This window comes from Zonotrichia leucophrys, chromosome 5, assembly GCF_028769735.1.
Source record: "Zonotrichia leucophrys gambelii isolate GWCS_2022_RI chromosome 5, RI_Zleu_2.0, whole genome shotgun sequence".
Lineage (NCBI taxonomy): Eukaryota > Metazoa > Chordata > Aves > Passeriformes > Passerellidae > Zonotrichia > Zonotrichia leucophrys.
Window position 1 is genome coordinate 5,703,540 of NC_088175.1, and position 19,522 is coordinate 5,723,061.

Genomic DNA, 19,522 nt, shown 5'->3' on the forward strand with positions numbered 1-19,522 from the left:
ATTTCATGGCAAAGATGACAGTCTTGTTAACTTGTACAGCCAAGTGCTTTGTACAGAAGCAAAGAGGCAGCAGTTTATTCTTCAGGTTCTCCTTATCTGAGGGATGACACTGGCAGGAAAGGGAAAACCCCTTTTGTATCTCCTGACCAAAATCTGAAATGTAGGGGGTCAGTTAAACATCAGAACCACATTTTACATCAATAACATTTTACTACATATTTTATTACATCAATGGCTTGAAAAAATTTTATTTGATGTCAGCAAACATTGGAAATCATAGAAAAATGAATTATGTAGAATTTCACAAAGGAATTTACCCCACTATAATTCCTCGTACAGTAAAATAATCCAAAACCAAATGTTACTTTTCAGTGGCTAAGCAATTTTATAATGCTATGAACATTCATCACAGTAAGTGTGCTGAATAATAGAAAACAGGCAAAAAAGACATTTAAAATATTACTTACAACAGCATTATTACAACATACTTTCTTTAAAATCCCAACAAGTATTTCATCACTTCAAAAGCTATACAGCATTTCCATTATATTTGCAAACTTAACCTTATACATCTTTTAAAATCTTGAAAAAACTTCTTTTAAGCAATCTATAAGCAGTTAACAAAATTGATAAAATCTACATAATGGAATACTATACACTCCAGTATAAATTTTATTTTAGGAGAATATGAATGTAAACACTCATTATTATACAACATGCATAGACTATACTGACCTTCCATCTTCTGAACTGTAACTTTCACTGCAATTGTGCTTTACTATCAACAGGAAAAGCTGCATTAATCCAGGGAGTGGCAGAAAGTATTTGCTTTAGGGGCATTGCACAAGATCACTAGATTTTGACTTACTGAAGACAAGCTGGAGCTAATAAAATATTTTTTCTCCTTTTTTTTTGGAAAATATCAGCCCACTCATCACTGAATGGGCTATGTACAAATTCATACCAATTTGAAAAATAAATGCATTATCAAAAAAAACCTCCTATGATATTTTTGCATTTCATTGACTTGGAGATTTTTGTTCACAAATCCAGTGATCAAGTTAGTGTAATGCACTGTTTGGCTCATATTTGGTGTGCAAGAATACCAACAGCATATTAGCGAATTCATAGAATAAAAACTGAAATTTAAAGTGACAATGAGCATATTTTAATACATAATGTTTCTGATGTATTTGTACAGGAAAGAAAAATGTTTGTCAGGACATTGCTTTAAGAGAGTAAGAGTTTCACTCTTATTTTAACTATTAAAAAAGTGTTCTAGTGGATATTTATGGGGTCTTCCTGGTTGCAAACTTGTAAAAATATATTAAGAAACCATTATCCCCATAGGTATTAAATATATCGAGACACAACCATTGTGGTTGCACTACCAGGTATGGCTACTACGGTCTTAAGCATCTGATTGTACATTGTTGCTTTACTGTTAAGCACAACTGAGGCATGTATTTTTTTCCCTTGGTTATAAGATTATATTACAAAAATTGATCACTGTTTCAAACCAGTTAAACACGAATATTCAAGTAACAAGGTTGTTTTAATGGATAAGTGAAAAAAGAAGTTACCTAGCACTTTACACAACTACATAAAAATTAAATAGAACAAATGAAATTTGTTTATGCATATGCAATACACTTTTATATCTTTAAGATTTCTAAAACTAAAACTTAAACTATCATTTTCTTTAACGATACCATATTTTGCACAATAACTTATACTTAGGAGAAATAATTTCCCATTTTCCACAAAATATATATAATTATGACATTCACATCGATAGTTTAAGAAACAAAATTTAAGTGAATATTCTTATTTTATGCAGTTATCTTTGTGGACCCTTCTAGTCAGAATGCAACCAGTATGATGTATCTAATGCTTGACCCATTTAACAAAAGAAAAAGAGGGTCTTCACCTAAACAAGGTCAAACCATTTCAAAAGCTAAAATGATTTTATCGCATTTAAAAACATAGTTCAAGAGAATGTAAAAAACTAAACGTTTAAAATACAGTGCTATTATATTGCATGTATCAACTACAATAAGATAGCAGTAAACTGAAAAATAATTAAACAACTTTTTTCTTCCTAATATCACAAATGATACACGTTTCCCCCTACCCCATGGGGATGAAGCCAAAACACAACTTTTCTGATAAGATGGACAGATTTGAGGGCAAAAAACCAATGAGAAGTCCTCACAGGTACCTAAGTGTCCAGCAGAAGCCTGTCCTGATGAGCTCCCCAGGCTGAGATGCAAGCTCCCACACCAGTGAGGACCTGTCTGCACGCATTGGTACCAGCAGGAGGTTCAATATTTAATACTAGAGTGTTTCTAAAGAGCAGCATTGCTTTACACCACAACTGTAACTGGATTCACAGTGCTATTTGCCCGGTCTTTATTCCTAATTCACACTGGCTAACTCCTAGCATTCCTTCCCACAAGACTCCCAGCTCCAACTGGCACAGGTCTGAAGGAACATTTGAGCCACCTGAGCTGCCAGTTCACAGCAGCAGCTAGGCAATACAGAGGATAGGGAACAGCTCCCTTCCAGCCTCCCATCACCTCAGAGGATCTCTCTGGAGCTACTAGAATGGAACTGCTCAGAAACAGCTGCCAAGTTGCTCAAAGGGCCCTTTTGGGGCTCCACACTCTAACCTGTGCTAGGAAATCCCTACCTGTGCTGTGCCTGTGTGTTGCTGCCCAGTTTCTGACATGGAACTTTCCTCCAAGGCTAAGACCAACCTCAGTGCCACAAAAGGCCACCTCCCCTGCCTTTCCTGGGGCTGTGACCACACCGCAGGAGGTGCCAGAGCCAGCTCTGTTGCCCAGCTGGCATCAGCCTGCCCTGCTCAGGTACAGAGGGAAGAGCCATCACAGCACACAGCACAGCCCAGCAGCCAAACCTCAGCACCAAGTCCAGGGCCTGGCCCTGAGCTCCATCAACCCCAGCTGCAGGCCAGGCCACAGGCTAGCTCATTTCAAGCTGTGTAAGAATGGTGCTATACATCACTGTGTGCCATCTTGGCTTCAATCCTCTGTAGAGGAAGAGAGGCAAGGAAGGGCCTTCTCTCCACCTGCAAAGACACCTGGTGGTTTCTTCCAACATCATTAAATTAACCATTTTTAAATGCTTTGTGACTAGTGTTATTTTGCAGCTTTCCACTGGATAAGAAGTAATACTGCTGCTTCTAGCTTCCCTGGACACTGCTCAGCAGTCAGCAACCACCCTGTTCAAGGTGCAAAGTCCTCCCATGGGACTTGCAAGAACAGCTCCAGTGCAAGCCAGCTAGACAGGCCACAGCATGGGCCATCCGAGCAGAGGGCTGGGATTTGAAAGCTGCATGCACCAAGTATTTGGAAAAGCACCTCTTAGATTTTAAATTGCATATTTTGGTTCAGAACATGAAAGCGATGTGTGCTTCAGAAGGGTTAAAATGGCCAATGAAAATTAACCCAGTTCTTCTCCATTACACTTGCAAGAAACCAAAAACTCCTGAAGGTTGAATTCTGTGCTCCAACCCTCATCCAGACTTCCAGTGGGAGAAGCAGTTTGATGTCTTTGGCAAACAGCGCTCTGAAGAGGAATGAGACACTGGGACAGAAAGTGATCTATGGTAGCCAAATGCAAAAAGGCACATATTCCCCAAAAGGAGAGGCACCAGAGAAAGTTGTTTTGACTTAATCCCACAGAGGATCAGGAAAAAGAAAGTTGTGTAGCACTCACTTAACAAGTTACAATGCAAATGCTGAATGCCAGGGGTTAAATAGCGTATCAAACAGTTTCAGGTTAAGTATTCCCTTTTGCACTAAATAAAAGCCATTAAAATATACAGGAATAAAATGCTCAATTAGGGAGCTTTCTATGAAGCAAGAACACACACATACAGTGGAAAAAATTGCACAAACCAGAAGTGTAATGAGTTACATCTACAACCTTGGACTGACCAAACCTTAGAAATAACATTTCCTATCACTTTGCATTATGCATGATTGCTTGCTAACATGTCCTGTCACTGCAGAACAAACCTGCCACAGCTGGCGTGTGCACAGGCCCCTCCTTTATAGAAAGCTCACTAATCATAGTGTCATCGTAAGAATACACAGGAAGCGGAGACCACGAGGCCATGCAGCAATACATACTTATACCCTAAGGACCAAGTGTTATAAGAACTCCTAACGTGTAGAGTTACTGTGGGGCTGCTAAGGAGCTCCTTGTTTTGCAGGTTGGTCAAAATTTATAGACAGGTGTTACTGGTTTTAGAAGTCCCCATGCTTAAGCATGACGTTGGTGAAATGGAGAGCTGAGCTACCTGGGTGCTTTTGAAAGAAAGTGGAGGCAGTATGGAGGAATGAGGGGAGATTAAGGCAGATGTAGCACAGGACTGGAAGCGTTTGCCTTTTTTTTGGTAATAGCTGCTTGTCCACAGATATGATGCAGATGGCTGTCTGAGGTTTGCTAATACCTGATATCCTGGATAACACAGTAGTCAACACAAATTGTTCTAGGCTACAGCACCTTCTCACGAAGCAGATGCATATCTGACATCAAGAACAGAAGTAGCCTGGAGGGAAGGGGAGAGAAAAAGCAGACATTTAGTTTAAAATGAATACACATAGGCTTTCTAGCATCTGCAAATTTCAGCCCAAATCTATGGTACTGACAGTGACAAAACATAAAACCCTGCCACCTGGGGGGAATTCCAACAGCTTTCACTGGGATTTGTTGTTGGGAATCTGAAAACATACAAATTAAGACTAGAGTTGATGCTGCTTTAAAACCAACAGCCTCACCTCCCCCCTTCAAATAAAAGGAACTATGGCTGCTTGCTATGGCAAAGCCCAAAGCCCTCAGAAGTCTAATGAACCTTTCAGGAGGCTGGTGGCCAGACAGCCAAGGCATGCTAGGGAAGAAATCACCCAAGGGATTTCAGTGTTAGGCCAGCAGAGCCTTCTGGCTACTGCTGAGTCCACCTGACTTGACCAGACACTGCCTGTCCCAGTGCCCTCAAGAGCAGGCACCAGCCATGCAGCACTGCACAAGGAGGGACCAGGAGCCCTCTCCCAGCCCATGCAGGTCACTTGTGTCCCAACCCCAGTGATGTTTCATCTTGGCCCCAGAACCACTGAGACAGACACCCAGTCAGCACTTGGCTTATGCCACCTCTGAAGGCAGGAGCTCCACATTCACAGCTTCTTTTGGTCTGGTTCCCACCACTCAGCACTTGATCTGCTCCAGAGTGGGCACCTTCCATCATTAATCTCAGGATCACACTTGTTGCTCTAGTTGTCATTTTACCAGACCTTGCTGTCATGCCTCCACTCTCCCAACTCATTTGGGATCCTCACTGCTCCAGTATCCACCCACCTGGCCACATCAGCCCACTCAGGCTCCTGCTGAAGCCATTGCTTCCCTATGTCAAATAAGATTCCCCTTTTTTGACCTCAGCTTTCAGAAGCAAGGATGTATCTGAAGCTAGGAAGAATCTCAGAGGGGCCAGAGAAGAAAAGGTCTGCATTATCAACATGTAATTCTACAGGAGACAGGAAAAGACAGTAGCAAGAGCCACAGATCTTTCAAATTAGTGGCTATGTACTAGCGCCAATGCTGGTTTGCTCCATCTCAATTCTGGAAGAATGGGACAATTTCACTCCCACACACCAGTGAAGGCAAGTGTTCTGAGTTTGGTTTTGTCCATTTGTCATACCTTTGGACATAGTTCCCAAATATAAGCAACTTTGAATTGCATGTTATTAGGTTTTGTGAAGCAGTGAAGTTCTGCTTTTTGAATGTCCAAGTGATGCAGCCCTAATCAGTGCAACAAAAATATACAGCACATTGATAAGTCTTTACTCCATGCTCAACCAAAATTTGCCTTATGCTGTTAACTGTGTTTGCATTTACAATGCACAGTTTTTTCACCAAGTTGTCTTTTAAATTAGGCCAAAGGGAGTCCTTGATCAGACTTTTTAACACACAAACCTCTACCATGGTTTTCTTCTACAAGACTAAGTATTAACCTTTATTGTTAACACTGAATTTTTGTAACTAACTTCCATTCTTAAACATCCTACAGCCTCTTTGTTAATTTCAAACCTATATGACCTTTGGGAAAGTGTTAACTCTGAACCTCCATCAAGAAGAGGCTGTTCCTAAAATTTGCCTTTACAGACACAGCTGTAAACTTAAGGAAACTTTGCCTTTAGGTAACTCCAGAGTGAAGTTCCATGCACTCACATTGCTTATAGCTTTCTTCCCTTCATTTGAGTGAAACCACTGACCAAAAATTAAGGAGCAAGCTTTGGCTCAGAAGATTCTATGATCAAACCTTGCCAAACCTAGAAGACCTGGGAGAACTGAGTGCAGGGAAAAAATCCAAGATAAAGATGCATGGGGCTTCAGTAGAAAGAGGTATTAAAACATCTATGTTCTGATGAGATACACATACTGTCAGAGGGCTGCAAATTTAATGTTCTCCTTCCACTTTCCTACAAGCCTGGATCTCCCAATTCCCCAAATCAGTACTGGAATTGTATACCCAGATGAAGTAAAATATGCACTAACTGAAAATTGACAAAAATGGCTTTTGCAAAGACTATATATATAAATACACACGCACATCTATCTGAACTGAGCTCAGATTGGGAATTTGATGTGACTTTAAAATTGTATTTACCTCATCTTCCTCTTCAGACATTTTAGTGGAATTATCAGGAGATTTTACAGGCTTCTGGCTATTGGTTCCATTTGTCTCCTCTTTGCCATGCTCTGCCTCCCACTCCTGTAGGACTTCATCTATGTTGAAACGACGTCGATAATTTACAAAAAAGTTTTTCACTTGCACCACAGATTTGTTTCCAATCACATCAGAGATTGCCTGAAAGTCTCGGCCGTATTTCCTGATTGCTAAAAGCAACAAACAGAAAAACAAAAGCAGTGAGTTATTTCCATAAAGACGACAAATCAGGCTCAAGTCACAGCATAAAGATCCAAAGCTGAAGTTCTGTCAACATTTCAAACCTTCTTCAGATTAATGCAGAATAAAAAAAAAAGTCTAAACTGGGAAAGAGACACAGTTAAAACCAGTGCTGGAGAAGAGAACAGAGGTGTAGTAAAAGATGGGTGGAATCAAATGTACAAGGCCTGTTTAAATCTGCCTGTACTGCTTGAAAAGTTACACAGACAAAGATGACAGCAGTGACTCCAGCTGAGTTTCACTTTCTGAAAGCTTGGACAGGCAGACACTATGTCCCAACATTCACATGATGCCATTTATGTTGCTCAGGGAGGGGAAGAAGGAATATTGTATCCCTGTTCAAATACATTCTTTGGGCATCAGTACATGGCAGTATCCAAGTCCTCCTTCCTTACCTTCTGAAGAGAAACTCAGCTCTGAAATGAACCAGGGTTTTGACTACCAACAACTGAAGTACAAATAAACTTGTAGTGCCATACCTTGTACAGCAAGAAGCTGCTCATCTGTGGTCCAACGTGCATTAAATTTCTGGACGACCTAGACACGAACAGCAACAAAAATTAGGTAACTTCATTTATATACTTTCACTTGTACCTGAGCTCATAAAAACCTCTCAAAAGTGCAACAAGGAATTCACTGTTAGTCAAAGCATATCATTAGCATTTATCTTCACAATTAACAAAGGTCAGAAAATTATCTCACCTCTGGAAGTCTGTATTGTTCTATACCACCTTCAAGCTTTTCTTTGAGCGCGCTGTTTGTCTGTTTGATATTCTGAATCTGAAAAGAAAGTTTCATCCCTTTAAGAAGAATTTAAAAAAAAAATCTTTGGACAAGCCCTTTTCCAGCAGCCTTGGCAGGAACCTCAAAAGCTCAGCCTTCCAGTTTTTGTCACAGCCTGCCCTTTCCAAAAAGAAAGTTTGCTATATTGGAATAATGTACAGCAGGAGCAGCTGGCAAATCAGGAGATCCCATTTAATTTATTCTCTGCTGTCTACAAGTTATTTGGAGCAAGAACTGTCCCAACTTCCAGGTCTGTATAAAGCCCAGCATAAGAAGATCAAACCCATCTGCAGCAAGTAATGAATCAAAGACTGCTAAAGAGTTCAGCTTCTCCCAGAGTGCCAGGAAAAAGGCTTCAGGCCAAAATACCAATTCTATTAACTTCAATAAAGAGCTTGAGACAGATCTCTGCTTTAGAAACAGCAAAATGCTCAGATCTAGGCAATAAACTCATGTAGTAAACCTGTATTTACTCACAGATATTTGAAAAACATTTGTTTAAAAGGCAGATCCATCAGGGAAGCAAAAGGTACATAAGGAGTCTGTATGATACCTGTCTAGGAAAGACTAAGCCAAACAAATCTGCAGCTTCTGAAAGTACCACATGAAAAGGCAAAGGAAAGAGCTGCTGCAGCTGGAAATTGCATACTGCTGAAACCAATGCCACCTGAGGCAAGTCACAATTAAAAATGTAGAAGGAATTCTGAACTGCAAGAAAAGCTAGGGGCCAACAAATGTTCCTTCAAGTCCCTGCTATGAACTTTCCCTTGTTTTACTTCAGGTCAAAAGTAGGCTTGCCCACGGAACTAAAACGTGAGAGATGTAAAACCCAGAGCTGCATTCAGAGCACAAGGACAGTAGCTTGTCAATTAAGGCATGCAGCATTGTGCATCATCACTGCCAAGCTCCAATTTCTGCCAGCTTTGCAGACTGCACCAGGCAGCGCCAGCAAACCCAGCAGTGACTCCTGTGCCATCCCGCTCGTACCTGCCGCTTGATCGAGACCAACTCCATGTCCAGTTGTCTGAGTACAGTGGTAGCAGCTGTGGCATTGGCAGAAACAGCCTCCACATCTTCCTGGGAAAGGAACATTCCTTTGGGAGGTTTCCTCTTTGCTCTGTTCTTGGCCTGTGTACTGTGCTTCTCCTTCTTCACCTGAGGGACAGTTTCAGCAGGTGGCACCTGGCAAACAGCAGTCAGTCATTTTAAAAAACCAAGTATCTTTAGAGATCCCTTACAGCTCAAACCATTCTGTGACTGATTTTTAGCCTCATCAAAGGCTGGAGAACAACAATGTCAGTATGCAGACAGGAGGACATTTTTGCTTTCAGTGGCATGTCATACAAACAGTCTTATACAAATCTCTCCCTTCTTTTAGCAGCTTTCAGTGTTTACAGAGATACTGTGGTTGCCTTCTCTGCCCATTCTCATTTCGGGAGACAGATGCCCAATTTTGCATTTAATAAATGTTCTGGTTATTTTCAAACTTCCAAAACCCTTCTTCTTGTTTTCATCATCAGATCTGGACACACCACCAAGAAAGAAACAAAGTGAAGTGTGGAAACAGAAAGAACATAACTAAAACACTTTACTGAGAGTTGTTTTACTACCTGACAGAGACAGGAAGGAATAAATCAAATTTATTTAAAGGCAAAGGATTAAGGAGTGAGGTGACAACAGTGTAATTCTTAGACTGTTACACCATTTCTTGGAAGCCAGGTTTTCTTGCATAGCACTTGAATATCAACTGTTCCATCCAAATGGTGCAGTTTTACCTAAAATAAATGTTAAGTCTTTTTTTGAAAAAGGAGTATTTCACAAAGCACTTCCTATTTTTATCCTTTATGTCTAAAGCAAAGACAGGTAGATTAGCCAGGACACTTACTAAAGATCCTTCAAGAGCAAAGATGATTCTAAGATAGCAAAACCATTTCTTCCTGAAGTTACACTCAACAATCAACTCATACCTAAGATTTTTTACCCAGTGACTGAAGCCTGGCCAAGAACACAGAACAGAAGGGTGGCAAGGAGAGAAAAAGCAGAGGGGAGGCATTACATGTGAATCCTCTGCTTGATCACTGCAAGCTTTAAACACATTGGCTTCACTTGGTGCTATTGTTTTCCTCCTAATTTGCAGCTACATGCAGTTTCTACACAGTTTGTGGCATTTGCCCATTAGCATTGAATGCTTGCCTTTGAAACCATGTGAAGCTGAGCACCAAACCCCAAGTATGAGGTTCTGACTCCCAAAGGACTCCAGCACAGCTGCCATGAATAAAAGCTTTCACCCTCCTCATGGGCACAATGGCCAGAGCCCCACAGCAGCAGCAGCAGTGTGGACAGTTGCCTGCTCTCAACCTTTTTCTTCCATCCACTGGTGCACAGTATTCCATGAGATCTAATGCCTAGGGCAAGCCCAGAGGTAACTCTGGCCATTGCAGGAGGGATACCCCTATGTCTCTCTGCAGACAGGAAAGCAGGTGCTGAACAGGAGAAACCAGACTGGTTAGCTATGAACAAGTGAAGTAAGCTCTGCTCTCTGCTTCAGAAGGGAGCACTTTGATAACTGAGCCAGGTAAATTATTCAGCATGGATAGACATTTCAGATCCACTCATATTTCATCTACATACACTGCTTCCCAGGACTACACAGCAATGCCTCACTGCAGGTTCAGCCTGTCTGCTGACCAACAGGCAATGCCTGCAGTGCAAACATCCCAGAAGCTTCAACATTAAAGAAAAATGAAAGCAGTTTCAAATTACTGTTTTACACAGTTCAAAAAATGCAAAGCTCTTTTGTGTTGCAGACAAGAACCAGAGCTCCAGCAGAACAATTTTTGACAGCTCCAAATGCCTCTAGGCCCCAGCAAAAATTGGAACATCTAGTCTGTCCTGGAAACTCTTCATTCCTGGCCACACACATTTCTCTTGAGAATTAAACCAATTTTTGAAAACCAGAGAGAATTAAAATGCAGGGATTTAGAAGGGATTTAGCAGTACTCCTGTTTATTTAGATATTGCCACTGCTATCCAGTGCACTTCAGTCTTACAAACTCCTAATACAATGTTCCCTTCCTCAGATTTCACTGTGTAAAAAGAAGATAAAGGTATCTCAAGCTGCATAAAAACAGAGCATGAAGTAGGAGGCACTTCCAGGAACAAGGAAGATACAAAGGAAGCAGGTCTAGGTCATGACCTCAGTATTACAGAGTCACTATGCAAGGAAATCCAAACAGTTGCACTAACAATTAAATTTAAAAAAAGAACATTCTTCTTCCAATGATCCTCAAAAGAGGAAACAGATGAAAGATTTCAGATACTCTGAGAAATCCCAGTATTACTGGGTAAGTCAGATAGCAACCAACAGGTCTCAGAGCTGAAAAAACCATCTCTGCAGATCTGGGACAGGGAGGTTCCTTACAGTAAGTCCTGGGCTGCTGGCACATCACAGCCCCTGCATGTCTGACCACATCACTAAAGAAACCTAATGACCAAAGACAAACTTGTCCCCTCCTGGTTACCTGCTGTGTCTCTCAAGGCATTTCAATAAGCCCTAAATGCAGGTACTGTAGGATCAGAATCACTGAATCCTTAAGTTGGAGAAGACCTCCAAGATCATGGAGTCCAACCTTTGACCAAACACTCGTCAACCAAACCACAGCACTAAGTGCCATGTCTGGTCATTTCTTGAACACCTCCAGGGATGGAGACTCTGCTATGTTCCCAGGCAGCCCATTCCAGTGCTTGACAACCCTTTCAGTGAAAAAATTCTTCCTAATGTCCAGCCTGAATTCCCCTGAGGACATTTTCTGTCATTGTGTCCCTGGACGCCTAGGAGAAGAGACCAACCTCCACCTTGCTACAACCTCCTTCCAGGCAGCTGCAGAGAGAGACAGAGGTCTCCTCTGAGACTCCTCCTCTCCAGACTGAACAAGCACAGCTGAACTCTGAACAGGCTTCATTATGAAGGCTGTCAGCTCCATTTTCAGGACAATCCCTGTCCTGAAGAGTCCCCACAAGGCTGCCATGGCACACACAGCCAGACTGAATACACTGCACGAGTTTCAGATTGGTTTGAGTGCCATGGCCTGTACCAGTGTTACAAGGAGGGCACAAAGCCTCCTCCCACACTAACATTTTCTGCAAAAATATCTTGATGGTAGCTGTCCAAACCAGACATCTGATCTGTTTTGGCCTTACATGCAGCCAAGCTGGAGAAGAACTATCCTTCTCTCTTCTGCAGCAAGTTCAGGACATGTCAGCATTGGCTGGGAAATAATAAAGGGGGTTGAACAGAGTTCTTTTACAGATGAAAGCTTTTGAAGAGCTTACAGAAAAATCTTAACTGCAAATTCATTAAAATAATGGGAAATGAGACAATAGCATTATTTACAAAACACTATAGAGTTACAGTACACTGCTGGAACTCAGCCAAGTGAGAACCCTTCCTGAGTGTTGCTGAGGCTTCTGAGAACTCAGTTTCTTGTAAGGATTAATACAAATGGCTTCACATCCACTCTGCCTCCAGGAAGACATCAGGAACATGCTGGTTCCATCAGTGGAAACAACAGCAAAACTTTCCTGGAAAGTCTAGAGAGCACCCTCACGTGGGTGAAGAGCAGATGGGAATGTGGTGATTTTTCAGTTATTTCCATGCAAAATTTTTTGTTGGTGGAATTAATCTCACTGAGAGTGACTGACAAAACCATTACTCTGGAACCTTTTTTTGACTGTGTGGAATCATGTCTTTATAAATACATCTAGAGGGTTTTTCCTAAATATAACCTTTAAAAAAATTAAGAAATAGAATGACCAGGAGAGAGAGACTGGGAGAGAAATCAGGCTAGAAGAAACCAGGAAAGGGAGCTAACTTCAAGGAAAGAAAGTCTTAATCATCTTCCTGTAACTCATACATTCAACCCACACTGCTGCTGAACAAGGTGTTTTTATTTAGTAACAGGTAACCTGCAGGTTAGGCACATGGAGATGAAGTATATGATCTCCTGCAGGGCATCACAGGCTGGGTTTTTATAACTGTTGTATTTGTGTAGCTATTTTCATCCCGAACTCTATGCCCACAGAAAATGAAGTACTTGAAGTGAAACACAAGTACTACATTTTGAGCTGATGTGACAACAGGTTAAGGTCACCCTGCCAGACAAAATTAACTAGGCACAAAAGCTTTCTCCTTTACTTTTCACCAATACAGCTGCAATCCTGGCGCTGGTGAAGTGACAAGGATTGCTGGGGATTTCAATACATCAGGAATGTACCTTAGAGTCTAACATGTATATAAACATTCTTCTGTTGGTCTACCTAGAACAAAAGGATGGATCCCCCCTCCACCAAGCCATCTCCATAGGGGGATGTGCTCCTACTCCATCTCCATGCAGTTAGGTTGATTTAAACCACTGAGGGTGGTTTAAGCTAACACAGAGAGAAGATAAAAGGGACTGGAAACAATCACATAGTACATTAGCATGGGATGGTGAAGTGTTAAATTTTCCCAGCTCTATCCATAACAACTTCTTTATCTATACTTGTCTTGATCTAAGAATAATTCTGAAGACAATTCTTATCTTGTATGACAACTAGACAAAGTACTGAAGAAAATTAGATACTGTCACGAAGTAGCTAGTAAATAAACACTTTCATTTGTACAGGAGTAAGAAACAGAATTCTACCTCCTTTTTGCTCTCCTTGTTTTGTTCAACTTCAATGTCAATAGGGTTATTTCCATTTGCTTCTTCCATTTCATCCTCACTGGAAGACAAAAGCAAACAGTACTGTATTAGTTTGTGAGCCTCTCTTTTTCTATAAACAGCATTCTAAAACAAAAGCATGAATTGCACAGCAAGCCCAAAAGCCTTCCCTAGTTTTTATTCCTAGGATGTGGGTTTTTTGGGGGGTTGGTGTGGATTTTATTTGGTATCCATTTAAGTCAATAAATTCTTAATTCTGGGGATAGTGCATACAGGGACACTTCTCAGCAGTGTACTTAGGCAAAATAAATCTACACAAATGAAGGCAAGAGACATGAAATTAATTCCACAAGTTATCTTTGAAAGAACATGGGACACCAAGCATTTTTACTTTAGGCAAACTGAGACAGAAAGAAAGACTTAAAAATGCAGCAAGTAGCTAAAACACAGATTCCATACAATTCCTTAATATTTAGCAAAACAGAGATGCACAAGATGAACTCCCTCAAGAACAAGCATAAAAAATGCTTGGTTTTTCTTTTTTTTTTTCAGTGACAGCCTCACATTTTATTCTTCCCAGAAAAGAAAAAGATGTTATCAGTTACAGAGTAATAATAGGCATGAAATTGAGGCCATATTGAAAGCAACCTTGGCACACCTGTCCAGTCTGGTTTAGGTGGAATTTTAATCAGACATCAAATCAAACGTGTTTTCATGATTTAGAATTTTTCTACTGTACACAACCAAAGTAAATTGCATTGCCCATTTGAAATGATGCCCAGAAACAGAAGAAATAAGCTGATGTAATCGAAGCATCTTTATTAATCAAAAAAATAAACCTATTTTGTCACATCAAACTTCACAGTCTGTGCTAAGGAGCATCAGCTGGTGCAGATCTGTCCCAGCTCCAGGGCAGAGCAGGGCTGTGCTCACAGGGAGCAGGAGGCAGCAGGCACAGCACGTGCTGCTGAGCTTGGCTGTGGCATCAGCTCTCACCTGGACACGTTCCTGCTGCAGCCACATCCCAAGGAGGAATGGGCTGCCATCCTTCTCCACAAGAGCAGGCACTTGTACAAACCACTTCTGCTCTCCCAAGCCACCTGGCTCAGCAGCTGATTCACAATTTAGTTTGGGTAATGATGATTCCAGGGAATCCACTCCCAAGCAGCCCCTCCCAGAGCTGCACACACAAAGTCCATCACATTTGTATGGGAACAGGTGTTGAATACTGTGGGGGCCTGAATATTTGTTGTATTGTAAGACCTGTGTGGGTCCGAGTTGCTCCAAACGAGCTGCAGCTGCAGGGTCCTTAGTTGGGCAGCAGCTGTAGCTCATGAAGGTAACTGAAATAAATAGGGGTGGGTTGAGAGCCCAGGAGGAACCCCTGAGAAGACAGGAAGGACTGTGCTGCAGAGAATGGAGAAGAGCCCCAGCAGAGAGGCAAGAACAACACTGCAGTGAGGATTACAACAACAATGTGGGGGCCTGAATATTTGTTGTATTGTAAGATCTGTGTGTGTCAATGTGGGGGCCTGAATATTTGTTGTATTGTAAGACCTGTGTGGGTCCGAGTTGCTCCAAATGAGCTGCAGCTGCAGGGTCCTTAGTTGGGCAGCAGCTGTAGCTCGTGAAGGTAACTGAGATAAATAGGGGTGGGTTGAGAGCCCAAGAGGAGCCCCTGAGAAGATAGAAAGGACTGAGCTGCAGAGAATGGAGAAGAGCCCCAGCAGAGAAGCAAGAACAACACTGCGGCGAAGATTACAACAGAATACCTGGTCACAAACGCACTGAGAGCTGTGTTAGTGGCAATCTGAGGGGTTGGGGACTTTCCCTGCCTAGCCACAAAAGGGATATAGAGGTATTTGAGTGAGGTACCTCAGACTGCCTCTTCTCTTAACCCCATCCTAAAAGAACTTCCTTGTGTTCTCAGCTAGGTTCAGATTTCAGCCTTTTCACAAGTCTTTGCTGTGCTGATAGTTTGTTCTTGTATTCTAGCAAGTCCCCTAGACATGAGCTGAATTGAAGCCCACCTCCTCATTTCTGCAGACACAGAATTTGCCACAACCAAAGAACACTTTTGAAGTTCTGCCAACACCAAATGGCACAGTATAACCTGAAAATCCAGGCACCCTAAACTCACCCAGAGTGGATCCCACACCCTGCATGGCTGCACTGACAAATCCTTTGAGGGGCAGGGGTTTGACTATTTTACATAATGGAGGGGAAGAACAGAAATCAAACATCAAGCTAAGCTTGGTGCTTAGCTTCCTGCAGATGTAAACCAAGTTAAGCATTCCCAATCCAGCTGCCTTCCTCAAAGGTTACAAAATTACAGCACAAGGCAGCCCATACAGTTCTTTCCCATTCACCAGATGGCCTGAGATGCTACTTTTCCTAGCAAACAGCCATAGGTACTGAGAGGTATATTTCTAAATTCCAGTAATTTCATTTGTGAGCACAGAACAAAAAGAGAGATGAGTATCAAAAGACCTTAAACTGCATGGTCCAAGACAAACACATACTCCATATAAAAAATCCCCCCCAATCGATAAGTTAGTGAGAAAGCTGAAAAACTAAACAAAGAAAAAGCCCAAACAACCAGGATGGGGAGCAGAAAAATAGACAGTCTTTGCAGAGAAGAGAAAATAATGGAAAAAGGGACTCAGGTCAAAGAAAGCCAACCAAATACTGGACAAGTTGGCTGTCAGTATTCTCCTGGCCCTGCCTGCTAAGCAAGTATTGTTGACCTAAAGGAGAGAGAGGAGAGGCTGAGTGAGTCATTGGTGAGCACAGCTCAACCCTAGAAACACATTTCTTCCCCCTTCCCAAACAAGAGTTGCTCACATGCAGTGGAGCCAGCAAACAGCCAAGTGGGAAATGCAACAACCCCTCTCAGGGGAAAGGTGTTTGCGGAATTTTGCCCAATTATGTCAGAAGTCTTCCAAAGGCAGACACACTTCAAGTCTGGTTTGCAAATACATTCATTGCATTTTAGAGCAGGTTGAGAAGGTACCTGCATCAAGAAGTTGGAGTTGCTGCTGTTCAGAGTGGTTGTTTTTGCCAGTCACCTGAAACCTCTGCATTTCTGAGGCTCTTTCAGCTCCAGAACTAGGTGAAGTCACCCAGTGACAGTAACTGTACAGATACTTACACTGCTGACCTTCCTTCAAGGGCTTGTCTGGGTATCCAGGAGGGTGAGCTTGCAGAAAAGGCATGACTCAAGCTCATTTGCTAAATCTCAGTGTATAATGACCTCCTGAACACCACCAGCCTCACCCAAATGCCAAAGCACCCAGCACCACTCCCTGGAACAGCTCAGCCAGAGAGCTCATCCTAAGCTCCCCTGTGCTACCCTCTTCTCAGTCACTCAAAATCAGAGCCTTAACTTCATCTTTCTCAGGAAACAGAGCTTGGCCTGGCAGTCTTTTCTTGGTCACAGTTTTCTAAGATGCAGGAGAGGAAGGGTCTGTGTGTGTACAGGCACAGGCTCAGAGGGCTCCTGCACTGGAGCCTGTTTCCTGTAGCAGGTGCACGTTCTCACTCTGCTGAGCATCACGTGGAGGAAATAAAGGCAGATTTCAGCTCTTTCATTAATTCCTTTTACTGTCCTGCTTATCAGCTTATCAGCTTTTCTGGTTCTGCTGACAACAGTGCCAATCAGATTGTAAACAGATTTAATTTCAATTTCCCAACCCTCAAGCAGTATCACAGAAAAAGTTCTACAATGGTGGGACTGTAACCAGTGCACTAGAGGGCAATCAGGAATTGCAGTGTCAGAAAGGGAACACAGCTAACTGCCAAGTGCCTTTTGGCTTTAAGCACAGCAAAACATAGCAGCGAAGAGGGGTGGGGAAAGGTGTGGTACCAGGAAACATTTTGGGGAAAATCCTGTATCTGGTTTCTTACAAGCTAACAGGAATTTCTGGGACAGACTAAAGAAATCAGTGTGTGCAATACATACATGACCTTTCTGCTTGCAAACCTACCTTTCCTCACGTTCCCTTTTCTGCTTACGAGCATGACGGTCCATCACACTGGTTTTAGTCCTTGTCTTCTTCCAGGAGTAGTAAAATTTCACCAGGCTGGCTATTGATTTGTCAGGAAGCTGTAAATTAAACATGTATCCTTTTATGTGTTTGTATGTAAAGTATCCCCAGAAGTTCACATACAATTGTTTTTCCAAGGAACATCTGACCTCTTGACATTGGATTCTCTCAAAGGTTCAAGCAAGGCAGTTCTGCAACCTTTCCAAAAATGATCTATGGGGAGCATTTCAGGTTAGTGCCTACTATTCAGGACATCAAGGTCTCCAAAGAGCATCTCAGCAAGCTCCCCTCACCAGTCAATCAGCTGGTTCCCTCCAGAATAGGGGAACACAGCAAGAGCAAATCTGAAATGAGGCCTCAAAAGTGAGGTAACAATTTTAAAGCCAGAACAGATCTAAAACAGTTTTAAAGCCAACACAGACACATGTAAACAATCACAGAAACTGCTGAATTGCAAACATCCCAAGCATATCTTTGAATACGTTTATTCACACCACTCACATGACAAAGTCTATTCAAAGGTCTCAACAAAGGATATTTTCAAAAGGTGAAATGCTACTGTATGGTGAACTGAGGGTACAGGAAAATGGAAATTTTTTTTTGTCCTCTTACACAAATGCCATTACCTTGTAACTAGGAATGAAACGTCTGCCTCCAAAAAGCATAGAACTACATTAAGACTAATTCTCTACTTTTGAGGCACTCTACAGGGATGCTCTTACACAGGACTTTTAAAAGGTGAAAGTCCAGTCTTTTCTGATGAATAAAACATGTTTTACTTAAGTGTCTGATTCAGTTTGAAAGGCAGAGCAGGTGAGGAGGAAAACAAAACTCTGAGCAAGAGCCAGATCTCTTTCACTCAAACACTGCAGTTTAAGTCTTCACCTGAGACAAGCCTGGTTCTCAAACTGGAGACTGACTTTAGGTTCTAATAACAGATCACACCAGCACTCCCACTCTGGCTCACAGCTGCACACAGGCAGAAATCCACCTGGCAAAGCACAGGTGCTAAGTCAATATTGTGTTGCCAACAGCCATGCAACAGGCTGGTGTTCTGAAATTAAAGAGAGTTCCACAGAACCAAATCAGGGACAAGGCTGTTCATGACAAATATCCACTTGGCTACAAACCTGTACTAAGAGTGCCAAAATATCAAAACCAGCTCTGGTAAATAATGTAAGTTGCCTTTCATTTTCTGGCTTTGGAGATTTCTCCCCTCAGTTCCAATCTGCAGGGGTGCTGATGGGGCAGCATCTATAGACTAACAACTAACATGCTCCTGAGCCATTGATTCCTGTCCCCTGCTAGACACAAAGCTTCATGCCATTTAATTCCTTTCATGCAGAATCGCCTTCCTGGGAGTAACAGTAAAAAAAATCATTACCTAGGGAACAGTGCAGGAGCTTGGCATCCCTGCATTGGAATGCACTTCACTCAGGGACAGAGCCACGCTTCTGCACATAAACCAAATTGAGAATTTCTTGCTTTGGCAGTTAACCAACCAACAGGATGGGCTTTATGTTCCCTTTTCCCCAGGACATTCCCCTGCCGTATTTTCCCTCCTACAGAAGAACTCAGGAATAAAGCAGCTCCACTCTTCAACAGTTCCACCACCTGACCCAAGGGAATGGGAGACCCTAGGACTCCAAGAACATTTGGAAATGAATGTCAGTGAAGGACAAGGAACATGAAGGAAGACATGATGAAAACAAGCCTCTTTCTGCCATCCTTTTGAAAAGGGACCTTCATCCTTGGAAAGCAAGTCACCTTTTGCTTTTCAGCAGGATCAGCAATACAGACCTGTGTCACATGTACTTTAAAGAGGCTCAACACTCTGCAACAGCCTAGGCTCACTTCAAAGAGTCACAGACAGTGGAACTGGGTCCTGCTGGAACACTCAAGAGGCTACTTTACTGAAGGAGAGCAAAGAACAAAGTCTAGTTCCCACCCAGGTGATGAACCACTTGAAGACACTCTCAAGATACAATTAATAAAAATTT

General features: G+C 42.1%; 1 protein-coding gene across 2 annotated transcripts in view; it reads right to left on the reverse strand.

The window, feature by feature from the left end:
• Nucleotides 1-232: 232 nt before the first annotated feature.
• The window catches only part of RCOR1 (REST corepressor 1), an 82,920-nt gene continuing 63,630 nt past the window's right edge, over nucleotides 233-19,522 (reverse strand). For both annotated transcript variants that reach the window (XM_064713579.1, XM_064713580.1), the window contains 7 exons: nucleotides 17,463-17,581; nucleotides 13,459-13,537; nucleotides 8,762-8,956; nucleotides 7,694-7,771; nucleotides 7,471-7,528; nucleotides 6,692-6,921; nucleotides 233-4,579 (listed from right to left, as the gene is read on the reverse strand). In XM_064713579.1, the coding sequence (XP_064569649.1) occupies nucleotides 4,538-4,579; nucleotides 6,692-6,921; nucleotides 7,471-7,528; nucleotides 7,694-7,771; nucleotides 8,762-8,956; nucleotides 13,459-13,537; nucleotides 17,463-17,581 (801 nt within the window). In that variant the 3' untranslated portion in view covers nucleotides 233-4,537. The remainder of the gene's footprint in view (nucleotides 4,580-6,691; nucleotides 6,922-7,470; nucleotides 7,529-7,693; nucleotides 7,772-8,761; nucleotides 8,957-13,458; nucleotides 13,538-17,462; nucleotides 17,582-19,522) is intronic.